This window comes from Pristiophorus japonicus, chromosome 17 (assembly GCF_044704955.1).
Source record: "Pristiophorus japonicus isolate sPriJap1 chromosome 17, sPriJap1.hap1, whole genome shotgun sequence".
Lineage (NCBI taxonomy): Eukaryota > Metazoa > Chordata > Chondrichthyes > Pristiophoridae > Pristiophorus > Pristiophorus japonicus.
Genome location: NC_091993.1, coordinates 103,604,033 through 103,617,330, shown reverse-complemented (window position 1 = coordinate 103,617,330; position 13,298 = coordinate 103,604,033). Strand labels below are relative to the sequence as shown.

Sequence of the window (13,298 nt, the reverse complement as noted above, 5' to 3'; positions counted from 1 at the left end):
AATGCCAAATGAACTCAAGCAAGCGGGATTTTAATGGTTGTTCGTGCTTCTGAGAAAGTCCAGAAAATAGCTCTGTCAGATTAATTATGCAGCCAAAAGGGCATCTTTTCAGCCTAAAGCACCCTGCATCAGTATGAAACATCCATCATTTGAAATAGGTCTGACACTGACCTTTTAATATAAGAGGATCTCAGCTGAAGAGAAAGGTCTTAAAGTTCATGTTGCTTTGTGTCACAGTAAGGAACACTTGAATTTACTGACATCATAGAAGCATTACAAGCATCTTAACATGTAGTTTGCTAGACACACATCTTTTGGTACAAAATAAAACATTTGAAAAGATAATTTATAGTGTAAAGCACAGAAAAAAGATGTTGGGCATGGATCAATATACAGAGCGACTTTATTTCTCCAGTCTAGGTTCCATTTTCCCAACAGAAGAAGGAATAATCATTGAGCAATCTCCTCAAACCGTTCATTGAGAGTTCTCTATTGTAATCATATCAGTCGCAGGGTAATTTGAATCCATTACTTTAGCTCATTTTACGTTACATCGCTATGAAGGAAAAGTTACATTATTGTGATGTTATTACACTGCTGGGAGGCGAAATTGCCCCTTTTTATAGCCCTGTTAGCGCCTCTGGGGAGGGGGAGGGGGGGGGGTGCTAATGGGGCTCGCTGGAGGCTGCCTCCCAAAAGGTACATTTTAAAACTTGCCTTATTGTGGAGCTGAAAGGAGCAGCTTGCTGCCAGTCACTGCACGCTGCCCCTCCATCCCGATTGCTTCTTCCCTCCCTCTCCTCCCAGACCTTGCTGGTGGCCAAGCAATAGACCTTTCCGGGATGGTCAAGCAGCTTCTGGTGCCAGCGGGTCGCCAGCAATGAGCAAATGAGGCCGGACGACTAATTTCCCGCGGTCCTGTTGTCGACATCGAAGCACTGACCACGCTCGACCAGCTCCGTTGGGCAGGCCACATTGTTTGCATGCCTGACACAAGACTCCCAAAGTAAGCACTCTACTCGGAACTCCTACACGGCAAGCGAGCCCCAGGTGGGCAGAGGAAATGTTTTAAGGATACCCTCAAAACCTCCTTGATAAAATGCAACAACCCCACCAACACCTGGGAGTCCCTGGCCAAAGATCGCCCTAAGTGGAGGAAGAGCATCCGGGAGGACGCTGAGCACCTCAAGTCTCGTCGCCAAGAGCATGCAGAAAACAAATGCGGGCAGCGGAAGGAGCGTGCGGCAAACCAGTCCCACCCACCCTTTCCTTCAACGACTGTCTGTCCCACCTGTGACAGAGACTGTAATTCCCATGTTGGACTGTTCAGTCACCTAAGAACTCACTTTTAGAGTGGAAGCAAGTCTTCCTCGATTTCGAGGGACTGCCTGTGATGTATGCAGAGTGCGCTGCACCAGAATCTTGCCCCGATTCACGCGCGATCCAATTTCTAGACCGTTAAGTTGGTGAGCCATTTTTTTTTTTAAAGGTCTTGAATTAAACAATAAATTGAATAAATGTAGTTAACTTCTAGCAAAATGGCAGTGGATGAAGTGTTTGGCTGTATTCAAAATGATGACATGGAGTGGGAGAAAACAACTAAGGTGTGAATGAGCCTATTCACTGTGAATACTCAGTAAACAGGTGAACATGAAGCACCGAGATTTTTTTAAAATTTCAAAATATACATTATTCATATAAAAATTTGTACAGTACATTCAAAAGCTGTTCAGTACATTTAGCTGCACCGAGATGTGAAAACTGTGGGAGGTCAAAATAATGGAGCAGCAGTGTGTGTGCAGGTTTGAGAAAGGCAGGGTCGAAGGTGGGCAAACTAGACAGATTAGTCACGTTTGCCGACATTCATGTAGAAAATGTAGCCACACTCCCTCTAGTGGGGTTTAGTAGTATATTCCTCTGGATCAAGATTCTCGCAAGATGTAAAGCGGGTGCTGAAAAAGTTGGGGTTCCTTGGATATGTAGAGAAATTCAAATGAGGCTTAAAAAGAGGCATGTGGTAAATGCAGGGCTAATAATACAAAAGAAAATCAAGCAGAGTGCAGAAAGTACAGCGCGGAAGCAAATAAGACGAGAAAAGCTAAGAGAGGGTGAAAGAAGTCTGAGAGAAAAACATAAAGGAAAGTAGTTAAAGAAAGGGTTAGCCAATTAGAGATGATATAGAAAATCTCAGAGGATAAAGGAATGATGGCAATATGAACTGAGTATTTTGCCTTGGTTTTCAGAGAAGTGTGTGAAGGAGACAAGAGGAAGAAGTGGAACAATTAGACAGGATAACAATATACAAGAAAGTAGTATTATAACAAGTGGTGGAATTCAAAGTGGGAAGGCACGGGGTCCTAAAGGCAGGCTCCTGGAATTCTGAGCAAAGTCAGATATGAAATATCAAAGGCTCTGACCACAAACTTCCTTGGATATGAAAGTTGTGCCAGAGGACTGAAGGATTGTCAATGGAACATTTCAAAAATGGATACACCACTTTATCTGAAATAGTCCTCCAGATCTACCTTTTCTACCTCAATACCTCCATGCCATTTATCACCTTTCAAGATCAACTACTTTGAACAATGTAAAGCTCAAGTTTCTCCTCTTTTCCCTCACAACTCAGTCTGCTGCTGGTGAAGAGAAATTATCTCATCCAGTTCTACAAATGGATTGGTTTGTGGGCAGAGACTTTTATTCTGCACTGTCAAATGTATTTGATACAAATACATTGGAGGAGCTTACTGTTGAGGTTGTACACAGTGCATCTGCTGAGCAGTATGTGATCATATCTATTGCTGCTTAAATTGTGTTACTTTTATTTGGCACCATAAAAGCTAACAAACTTAAAAATAGCCTGATCATCTGGCCAATCACATGTAGGAATAAATGTTTGCCCCCCCCGGCAAACCTATTTGATGCCTCAGCTAACATAAAAGGTAATCCAAAAGTCTTGTAAAAGAAAGAAAGACTTGCATTTATATAGCGCCTTTCACAACCACTTGACGTCTCAAAGTGCTTTACAGCCAATGAAGTACTTTTCAAGTGTAGTCACTGTTGTAATGTGGGAAACGTGGCAGCCAACTTGCGCACAGCAAGCTCCCACAAACAGCAATGTGATAATAACCAGATAATCTGTTTTTGTTTTGTGGATTGAGGGATAAATATTGGCCAGGACACCGGGGATAACTCCCCTGCTCTTCTTCGAAAAATAGTGCCATGGGATCTTTTAGCCAGCTGAGAATGCAAACGGGACCTCGGTTTAACATCTCATCCGAAAGACGGCGCCTCCGACAGTGCAGCACTCCCGCAGCACTGCACTGGAGTGTCAGCCTAGATTTATGTGCTCAAGTTCCTGGAGTAGGACTTGAACCCACGACCTTCTGACTCAGAGATGAGTGTGCTACCCACTGAGTCACAGCTGAATAGGCATATAAGTAGTAAACGGGTAGTAAGAGAAGGGGTGGGGCCAATTAGGGACAAAAAAGGAGACATACACGTGGAAGCAGAGGGTATGGCTGAGATACTAAATAAGAACTTTGCATCTGTCTTCACCAAGGAAGAAGATGCTGCCATAGACATAGTAAAGGAGGAGGCTGAGGAGATACTGGATGGGATAAGAATTGATAAAGATGAGGCTGGCTGTACTTGAAGTAGATAAGTCAACAGACCCGGATGGGATGCATCCTAGCACACGTGGAAAGTGAAGGAAGAAATCTCAGAGGTACTGGCCATAATCTTCCAATCCTCCTTAGAAACAGGGATGGTGCCAGAGGACTGGAGAATTGCACATTTTACACCTTTGTTCAAAAAAGGGTGTAATGATAAACACAGCAACTATAGGCTGGTCAGTTTAACCTCAGTAGTGGGGAAGCTTTTAGAAATAATAATCAGGGACAAAATTAACAGTCACTTGGACAAGTGTGGATTAATTAAGGAAAGCCAGCACAAATTTGTTCAAGGCAAATCATGTTTCACCAACTTGATCTAGTTGTTTGATGAGGTAACAGAGAGTGTTGATGAGTGCAATGCAGTTGACATGGTATACATGGATCTCCTCAAGGCATTGGTCAAAGTGTCACATAATAGGCTTGCCAGCAAAATTGAAGTCCCTGGAAGAAACAGGACAGTGGCAGCATTGATACGAAATTGGCTAAGTGACAGGAAAGAGAGAGTACATAAGAACATAAGAAATAGGAGCAGGAGTAGGCCACCTGGCCCCTCAAGCCTGCACCGCCATTTAATAAGATCATGGCTGATCTGATCATGGACTCTGCTCCACTTCCCTGCCTGCTCCCCATAACCCTTTATTTCCTTATCGCTCAAAAATCTATCTCTGCTTTAAATATATTCAATGACCCAGCCTCTGGGGCAGAGAATTCCATAGATTTACAACCCTCTGAGAGAAAAAATTCCTCTTCATCTCAGTTTTAAATGGGCGGCCCCTTATTCTGAGACTATGTCCCCTAGTTTTAGTTTTCCCTATGAGTGGAAATATCCTCTCTGTATCCACCTTGTCGAGCCCCCTCATTATCTTATAAGTTTCAATAAGATCACTCTCATTCTTCTGAACTCCAATGTGTATAGGCCCAACCTACTCAGCCTATCCTCATAAGTCAACCCCCTCATCTCCGGAATCAATCTAGTGAACCTTCTCTGAACAGTCTCCAATGCTAGTATATCATTTCTTAAATACGGAGATCAAAACTGCATGCAGTACTCTAGGTGTGGCCTCACCAATACCCTGTACAGTTGTAGCAGGACTTCTCTGCTTTAATACTCTATCCCCTTGCAATAAAGGCCACCATTCCATTTGTCTTCCTGATTACTTGCTGTAACTGCATACTAACTTATTGTGTTTTTTGCACAAGGATCCCTAGGTCCCGCTATACTGCAGCACTTTGCAATTTTTCTCCACTTAAATTATAATTTGCTTCTCTATTTTTTCTGCCAAAGTGGATAACCTCACATTTTCCCACATTATACTCCATCTACCAAATTTTTGCCCACTCACTTAGCCTGTCTATATCCTTTTGCAGATTTTTTATGTCCTCCTCACAATTTGCTTTCCCACCCATCTTTGTATCATCAGCAAACTTGGCTACATTACACTCGGTCCCTTCATCCAAGTCAGTAATATAGATTGTAAATAGTTGAGGCCCCAGCACCGATCCCTGTGGCACGCCACTAGTTACTTTTTGCCAACTGGAAAATGACCCATTTATCCCGACTCTCTGTTTTCTGTTAGTTAGCCAATCCTCTATCCATGCTAATATATTACCCCCAACCCCGTGAACTTTTATCTTGTGCAGTAACCTTTTATGTGGCACCTTATCGAATGCCTTCTGGAAATCTAAATACATCACATCCACTGGTTCCCCCTTATCCACCATGCTCATTACATCCTCAAAGAACTGCAGAAAATTTGTCAAACATGATTTCCCTTTCATAAAACTATGCTGACTCTGTTTGATTGAATTATGCTTTTCCAAATGTCCCACTACTGCTTCCTTAATAATGGACTCCAGCATTTTCCCAACAGCAGATGTTAAGCTAACTGGTATATCGTTTCCAGCTTTTTGTCTGCCTTCTTTTTTAAATAGGGGCATTACATTTGAATGGTGAACGGTTGTTTTTCGGACTGGAGGAAGTTATACAGTGGTGTTCCCCAGGGGTTGGCTTTTCATGATATATATATTAATGACTTGGATGTGGGTGTACAGGGCACAATTTTAAAATTTGAAGATGACACAAAACTTGGAAGTACAGTGAACAGTGAGGAGGATTATGATAAAGTTCAAGAGACAGGCTGGTGGAATGGGCAGACAAGTGGAAAATGCAATTTAACACAGAAAAGTGGAAAGTGATACATTATGGTAGAAAGAATGAGGAGAGGAAATGTAAACTAAAGGATACAATCCTAAAGGGGGTGCATGAACGGAGAGACTTAGGGGTATATGTGCACAAATCGTTGAAGGTGGCACGGCAGGTTGAGAAAGCAGTTAAACAAGCTTATGGGATCGTGTACTTCATGAATAAAGGTATAGAGTACAAAAGCTTGAAAATTATGAAAAACCTGTATAAAACACTGGTTTGGCCACAACTGGAGTATTGTGTCCAATTCTGGGCACCGCACTTTAGGAAGGATGTGAAGGTCTTCGAGAGGGTATAGAAAAGATTTACGAGAATTATTCCAGGGATGAGTGACTTGAGTTACATGGATAGACTGGAGAAACTAGGGTTGTTCTCCTTACAGCAGAGAAGATTGAGAGAAGATTTGATGGAGGTGTTCAAAATCATGAGGGGTTTAGGCAGAGTAGATAGAGAGAAGCTGTTCCCATTGACGGAAGGGTCGAGAACCAGAGGACACAGATTTAAGGTGATTGGCAAAAGAACCAAAGACAACATAAGAAAAATCTTTTTCCCACAGCGATGGTTAGCATCTGGAATACACTGCCTGAAAGGGTGATGGAGGCAGACTCAATCATGGCTTTCAAAAGGGAATTGGATAAGTAACTGGAAGAAAAAACTTTGCAGGGCTACAGAGAAAGTGGGGGGGAAGTGGGACTGGCTGAATCGCTCTTTGCAGAGAGCCAGCACCGGCTTGACGGGCCGAATGGCCTCCTTCTGTGCTGTAACCATTCTATGATTCTACGATTTGATTCCAGTGATGAAAATGTGCTGGTTTCACAATTACGTTTCTTTCTCCTGCTCGCCAAGGCCCAAAGTTTTAAAGGAGAACATTAATTTCTGCAATGGGTGTTGGGATGGTCCTGCCTCCATAACATTCTCTTGTTTTCTCAAAGTCTTAAATAATAGCACCCTCAAATCATACAACTGCATGAGAGAAGAGAGGAGAGGAAGAAAGAAAATGCATTAATGTCCCCACTAACGGCACTGAATGATGAAGTATCAGCTCTTTTTAGTGGATGCAAGTGGGGTCCAATGTGTTCAATTCCTACGTGCATCATTGCGGGTAGTTAGAGAAGACAGAGCACCCGTTTGACAGGCATAAAATGTTTAAATTCTCAATCCCGACCCGCAAAGCCAGGTTTTAACGGAGGCGGGTCGGGGGTGGTGGGAGATCAATCGCTCTCTGGAGATGGATCAGTTACTAAAGTCTATTAAGGAGGCTGCATGCAGGTAATCCCTGGCAGGTAAAAGGAGGCAAGAAGGGCTGGATCCATGAGGTAAAGTGCAATTATTGTACAGAATGTGGACAAGGTGGAGCAGGATTGTTTCCCCCAGGCCCAACAAGCTTATCTCCACACAATCAAACCCCCACCATCATCCGTGCCGTCCCTGTCACTCGCAATGTCAAACTTACCTGATATCCGCTCCCCGGCTGCTTTCCCACTCGATAGGTTTCCTGTCCACCCCCCCCGCCACCACCCCCCCCTCCGCTCTCTCCCCGGCTCCAAGTAAGTATTGGGGACTATGTCTCCGATCGGCTGTCTGACTATGGTAATACCCCCATAGACACATTTTTGTAAGAGTTTGGTGTAAATTATAATGGGAGTTAGTTTACCCCTTCTTGTGGTCATTGTGGATTCTCCCAGATAGTGTCAGATAAATGTTCTTCCTTAATAACGAGATCTAAATCTTTGCAGAAAGATATTGGAGGTCAGCGGAGTTTGATCAACAAGTGGACAACATTTCAGAAAGCTCGTCTGATTTGCTCTGTTCCAGGACCTAATGGTTATCAAACATATTTTGATGAGCTGCGTAAGTAACGTTCTATTTTATTTTTCATTCAATGTTCGTATATTCCCAGAGTCCTGAAAATAGAAGGTCAGCTAAACAAAAGGTTAATATTGATGCAAATTATTTGTCTCCTAAAATCCACATTGTATAGGCCATAGTTTCTTATTGAATGCAGCACGATATCAAAATAGGGCATAGGATCAGTTTGATTTTGGCAATCATTTCTTTAGCCATATTGAATGGCTTATCCTGTTTTCACACTGCTAGTCATATTTCTGTGATTCTAAAACTATTTTACACTAACAGTCATGCATTAGGCACAGAAAGCCTTATTGGTATTAAAAATTGAGAGGACAGCATTAACAATACCTTAATATTGATATATATATGAAAGTTCGTGTAGGTCTTCTAACCAAGAGATCTAATTTAGCCATAGCAGGGGCAGCTTGGTGGTGGTTGAGGTGTGGCTCCAACTATTGTGGCACAAAGTGGTAGGACGCAGGTTCATTCCCACATTCCTCAAATACTGGCCCGGATTTTGCGGTGGGTAATGACGGTGAACTGTCAGTTCGACATCATTACCCCACTGAACATGACCATAACTTCAGGATTTGGCACATGCTAAATGCGGAAATCCCGGAGTTGCGGTCAGCCAATCACTGCTCTGACACAGGCTGTGCTGTGGACATCCCAAATCGGTGAAATCAGTGGATCCGCACTAATAACAAATTTCTCCATTATGATAACGATATTTCAGCTTCTACCTTAACCCCATGTGTCTGTCCCAATCTTTATTTTGCTCGCTTTGACATTTTTTTAAAGTTCAAATAATCAGTGCTTTGCATTTCTTGGTTTGCTGTCTGTGAGAATTCTTCAATATGATTAGCTGCTCAGATAGCTTGATGATATCGCTGCTGCTCTACGCTAGGAATCTCCTATTGACAGTGGTACAATCAATTCATGTCAAGAAAGCTGAAGTTTTCACTGCAGAGATTGCGATATCGCTGTGGACAGCTTTCTCTAAGGTCAGCAGCAATCACTGTCGCTTCGCCGGTGACCGCAAATTACAGGCCATTGAGTTATTGAACTCAGTCATACTGCTGTGGGAGCTGATGAGCAGAGGCCAGACTGATCCCCAGAAGGAGGGAGCCTCATCAGACAATTAATCACTCTTAGCCACACTGGCATATCCTCTAATGACTATTATGGAGCAACTTGATTTGGATTTTTTATAGGATGGGTAGATCTAGAAATAAAGGGGCCAAGTTTCGGCCTGAGTTGCTCCTGTTTTTTTGGAGCAACTGGTTTAGAATGGAGTATCTTTGAAATTTGAATTCTCGACATTTAGTTTGCTCCAGTTGTAATCAGTTAGAACAGTTCCATTTTGGAACAGAATTTTTTTTTCAAAAGGGGGCGTGTCCGGCCCCTTACGCCTGTTTTCAAAGTTCAGGCAGTGAAAACTTACTCCAAACTAACTTAGAATGGAGGAAGTGAAGATTTTTGTACGTTCGAAAAAACCTTGTCTACACTTTAGAAAATCAGGCGTAGGTTACAAATTAGGCGTAGGGAATGGGGGGTGGGGTTTAAAGGGAAGTTTACAAACATTAAACACTTCAGTTTTACAAATAAAGAGCCATCATCAATAATAAATGATAAATACATCAATAAATCAACCAATAAATCAATCAAAAAAACTTAATAAAAAATAATTTGTTTTTTAAAAATCAGTAAATAAAACATTTTCTACTTACCGACTGCAGCACCGGGAGTCCTCCAACAGCGTGCTGGGACGGCCCCCCCAGTGTGTCTCTGTCAGTGTCTCTATCTCTCTGTCTGTCTGTGTGTGTGTCTCTCACTCTCTGTCTGTCAGTGTCTGTGTTTCTGACAGCGAGGGGAGGGGGAAAAGGGGGAGAAGGGGGGGGAGGAGGAGAAGGGGGAGAGGGGGAGATGGGGAGAGAGGATGGAGGGAGGGAAGGAGAGAGGATGGAGGGAGGGAGGGAAGGAGAGAGGAGGGAAGGAGGGAGGGAGGGAAGGAGAGAGGAGGGAAGGAGAGAGGAGGGAGGGAGGGGGGGGGAAGGGAGAGAAAGAGGCTGAACGGCCGGGCCCAAGACTTCGTGCTGGATTTACAGGTAGGTGGCGTCGGGTCTCGGGGGGGGGGGGGGGGGGTGGAGGGGAGTTGCAGAGGTCGGGTCGCCGGGGGGGGGGGGGGGGGGGGAGAGCTGGGGTCGGGTCCGGTCAGGTGGGAGGAGCCTTATCCACGCAGCCCCAGTGAGGACATTCGGCCAGGGCTAGGGGCTGCGTGCTTCAGCCCCCTCCCACTGTAGCGCGCATGTGCAGAGGTCCCAGCACTGTTTTCAGCGCAGGGACCTGGCTCCGCCCCCTACAGCTCGTGCTGCGCCGCGCCCAACTCCAGAGGGTCTGCAGGGAGCCGGAGAATAGGTAAGTTTTTTTTAGGCGCACTTTCTGGCGTCCAGGTCCGGGCTGCGCCGTTTTAGGCGCAGCCCGAAACTTGGGCCCCAAAAGCCTGGGGAGAAAATAAAGACATGTTTAAGAAACTAAATTACTTTTTCTATATATGGTTATTTCTGAAATACAATATAGCTCTGCTTAGTTTGACAAGAACTAATTATGACTGATTTTCTGAACAAAATCTCTTATTTTGTATTCACTTTTTATTTTATAAAGAGGATGTATTTCTGTTCAACACAAATGATGACAAATTACCAGTGGTTTATGGAGTCTTCACATCTTCCAGGTAAATGAGAATAGTGTTGTGCTAAAAAATGTATAGCCATTTTCATCATTGCTGTGAGAATGTAGAGCATCAATAATTTGGTCTGCCAGCACAATCTTTCAAAATCTAACAAATATTGATTTTTTAAAAAACATTTTATATCAAAACTGTTCATTTTTTCCCTCTGGTTCCCAAGCACCAAGAGCATTTATTTGACATTTTACTTTTTTCCTGGAAAATTCTGACAGAATATTTGCATTTACATGGACAATATGCCAATATCTCTTTGTAATCTGCCTATTATTATTTTTCTTCCATTGAATTTAATCATTTGCAGCAGCGGAACCTTACTGTTGAACAGCACTGACAAAGTCACAATAATGAAATTATCTCTGAAGACTTTATTAACTTTGGACGGGTAATCATTGAGAATGTTTTAATAATGTTGTTTTTTTCTTTGACTCTCAGTTCCGTTTTCAGCGGCTCAGCAGTTTGTGCGTACAGCTTGGCTGATATTCGTGCTGCATTTAATGGACCTTTCACACATCAAGACAGTCCTGACCGCCACTGGGTGGAATATCATGGGAAGATTCCGTACCCAAGACCTGGAACAGTATGTACAAACATCCATGCATTGTTGGAAGTATACAGCTTGTTATAAGGTTCAATCTGTTGCTGTTGTAACAAGTTGAAGCAGGCCCAGGGCCTAGTCATCAATTAGACATGCAAACCAGAACTTAAAACAAGTGAGGTTTATTCATCCACTGCAGTTGTGTCTTTAAGTGCAGTGATCAACAAGATAGTAAAATGGATTATTTTCCAACCTATACCTTCTCACTCTCCACTCCTTCCTCTCCTCCACTATTTCCCTGCCTTTTGTCCTTCAAGGCTGGGAGTCATTTCTGATTAAAGGCAATTAAGGTCAATGCTTTCTTAAAGCTATACCGCCTTGCCTTGGTCATTCTGACGTTTCCTATGACTTCTTAAAGTTGTACCCCTATTAAAAGCCTCTGGTTCACATGTTGTCCCTCTCAGTGTCAGCTGTGGCTCAGTGGGTAGCACACTCGCCTCTGAGTCAGAAGATTATGGGTTCAAGTCCCACTCCAGGGAATTGAGCACATGAATCTAGGTTGACACTTCAGTGCAGTGCTGAGGGAGCGCCGCACTGTCGGAGGTGCCGCCTTTCGGATGAGAAGTAGCACTATTTCGAAGAAGAGCAGTGGAGTTATCCCCGGAGACTTGGCCAATATTTATCCTTAAATCAACACAACAAAAACAGATTATCTGGTCATTGCTACATTGCTGTTTGTGGGAGATTGCTCTGCACAAATTGGCCACTGCGTTTCCCACATTGCAACAGTGACTACACTTCAAAAGTTCCTTCCTTCCTCTCTCTTCCTTCCTCTTTCGCTCTCTTTCTTTTTCTCTCTCTCTGTTACACTATTTAGAACTATATAGGTCATTTAAATGTTTTATTTTCCTCCCCAATCTTTGCTGCTCCTGTTCTGAAGGTGCTGACCCTTGTTAGCATACCATCTCACAGCCTAATTAAAGTGAATGTTTTTCACGTGTGAGCCTCGGCAGCGAGTGTTGGTAACCTATTTTTCTAGTCGTCATCTCGTATCCACATATCAACTGAGGCTGTTGGACAACAATCAGGAGCAGGAGCCCTTCCTGGAACAAATGCCAGTTGTAGCATTCCAACTGTCTCTAGGTATAATTCTTAACATCGTTTTCGTAAATGCTACTGATTTAATAATCTCTCCATCATAGAAACATTGGTGCTTTGTCTGAAAATGTAGAGAGCTTTAAAAACTTATTAAAAGTTAAGAAAAACCCATATAAAAATTCCTGCCTTCTTTCTTTTAGTGTCCCAGCAAAACATTTGACTCTACAATTGAGTCAACCAAAGATTTCTCAGACGATGTCATCAGCTTCATTAAGAATCACCCAATGATGTACAAGGCTGTATATCCAATAAACAAGAAACCTGTTTTCATTCAAGTGAACGTTGGTTACAGAATTACACAGATTGTGGTCGACCGTGTTAATGCAAAGGACGGGCAGTATGCAGTCCTGTTTCTGGGCACAGGTACATGAGTTCCTCATTTTTTTAAAAAAATCATTCAAAATTAATTATTTCATTAATGCACTTTTTTCATTTATGTTTCTAGATGTTGGAACAGTAATAAAAGCATTGAGTGTTACCAAGGACAATTTGAATACAGAAGAAGTTGTACTGGAAGAATTGCAAGTATTTGAGGTACAGAATATCATCTTATATAACTTGGAAGCTGAAAAGTTCTTTTTGTGGTTGTAATTGAGCTAGCATATGGAATTCCCCCTCCCCAATCAATGACGTGTAATAAGACTAGAAGTGATAGTAATACTACTACTAAATTCCCACCCGTCACCTCAGCAGTGACAATGGGGAGTTAGTGTGATCCACCACAATTGTGTTTTCTCATTGAAAATTCTGAGAATCTGAACAACTCAGAAAATCACCACACTGACCAGCACTACCTTTCCCAATGGTTTCCCTTTGACCCTTTTCTACATCTGGAACACTTGTTACATAGAATATACATTGAAAGATAAGGGAGTCAAGGGTTATGGGGAGAGAGTAAGGAAATGGAATTGAGACCAAGATCAGATCAGCCATGATCTTATTCAATGGCGGAGCAGGCTCGAGGGGCCAGATGGCCCTAATCCTGCTCTTATTTCTTATGTTCTTATGTTCTTATATACAACATACGTTAAGTCACCCCTCTACCTTCTCTTTTCAAGAGAAAAGAGGCCCAGGGCCCAAGTTTCCGTCCTCTGTAAAAACGACGCACCTCCTGGAATAAAAAGGGCACCG

The 13,298-nt window shown here is 42.9% G+C and overlaps 1 protein-coding gene across 1 annotated transcript in view; it reads left to right on the top strand.

Moving 5' to 3' along the window:
* LOC139227878 (semaphorin-3D-like) overlaps window positions 1-13,298 on the top strand; it is a 124,058-nt gene that overhangs the window by 85,368 nt on the left and 25,392 nt on the right. The window contains exons 8-12 of the mRNA XM_070858975.1: window positions 7,611-7,725; window positions 10,390-10,459; window positions 10,907-11,051; window positions 12,308-12,530; window positions 12,613-12,701. Of these exons, the coding sequence (XP_070715076.1) occupies window positions 7,611-7,725; window positions 10,390-10,459; window positions 10,907-11,051; window positions 12,308-12,530; window positions 12,613-12,701 (642 nt within the window). The remainder of the gene's footprint in view (window positions 1-7,610; window positions 7,726-10,389; window positions 10,460-10,906; window positions 11,052-12,307; window positions 12,531-12,612; window positions 12,702-13,298) is intronic.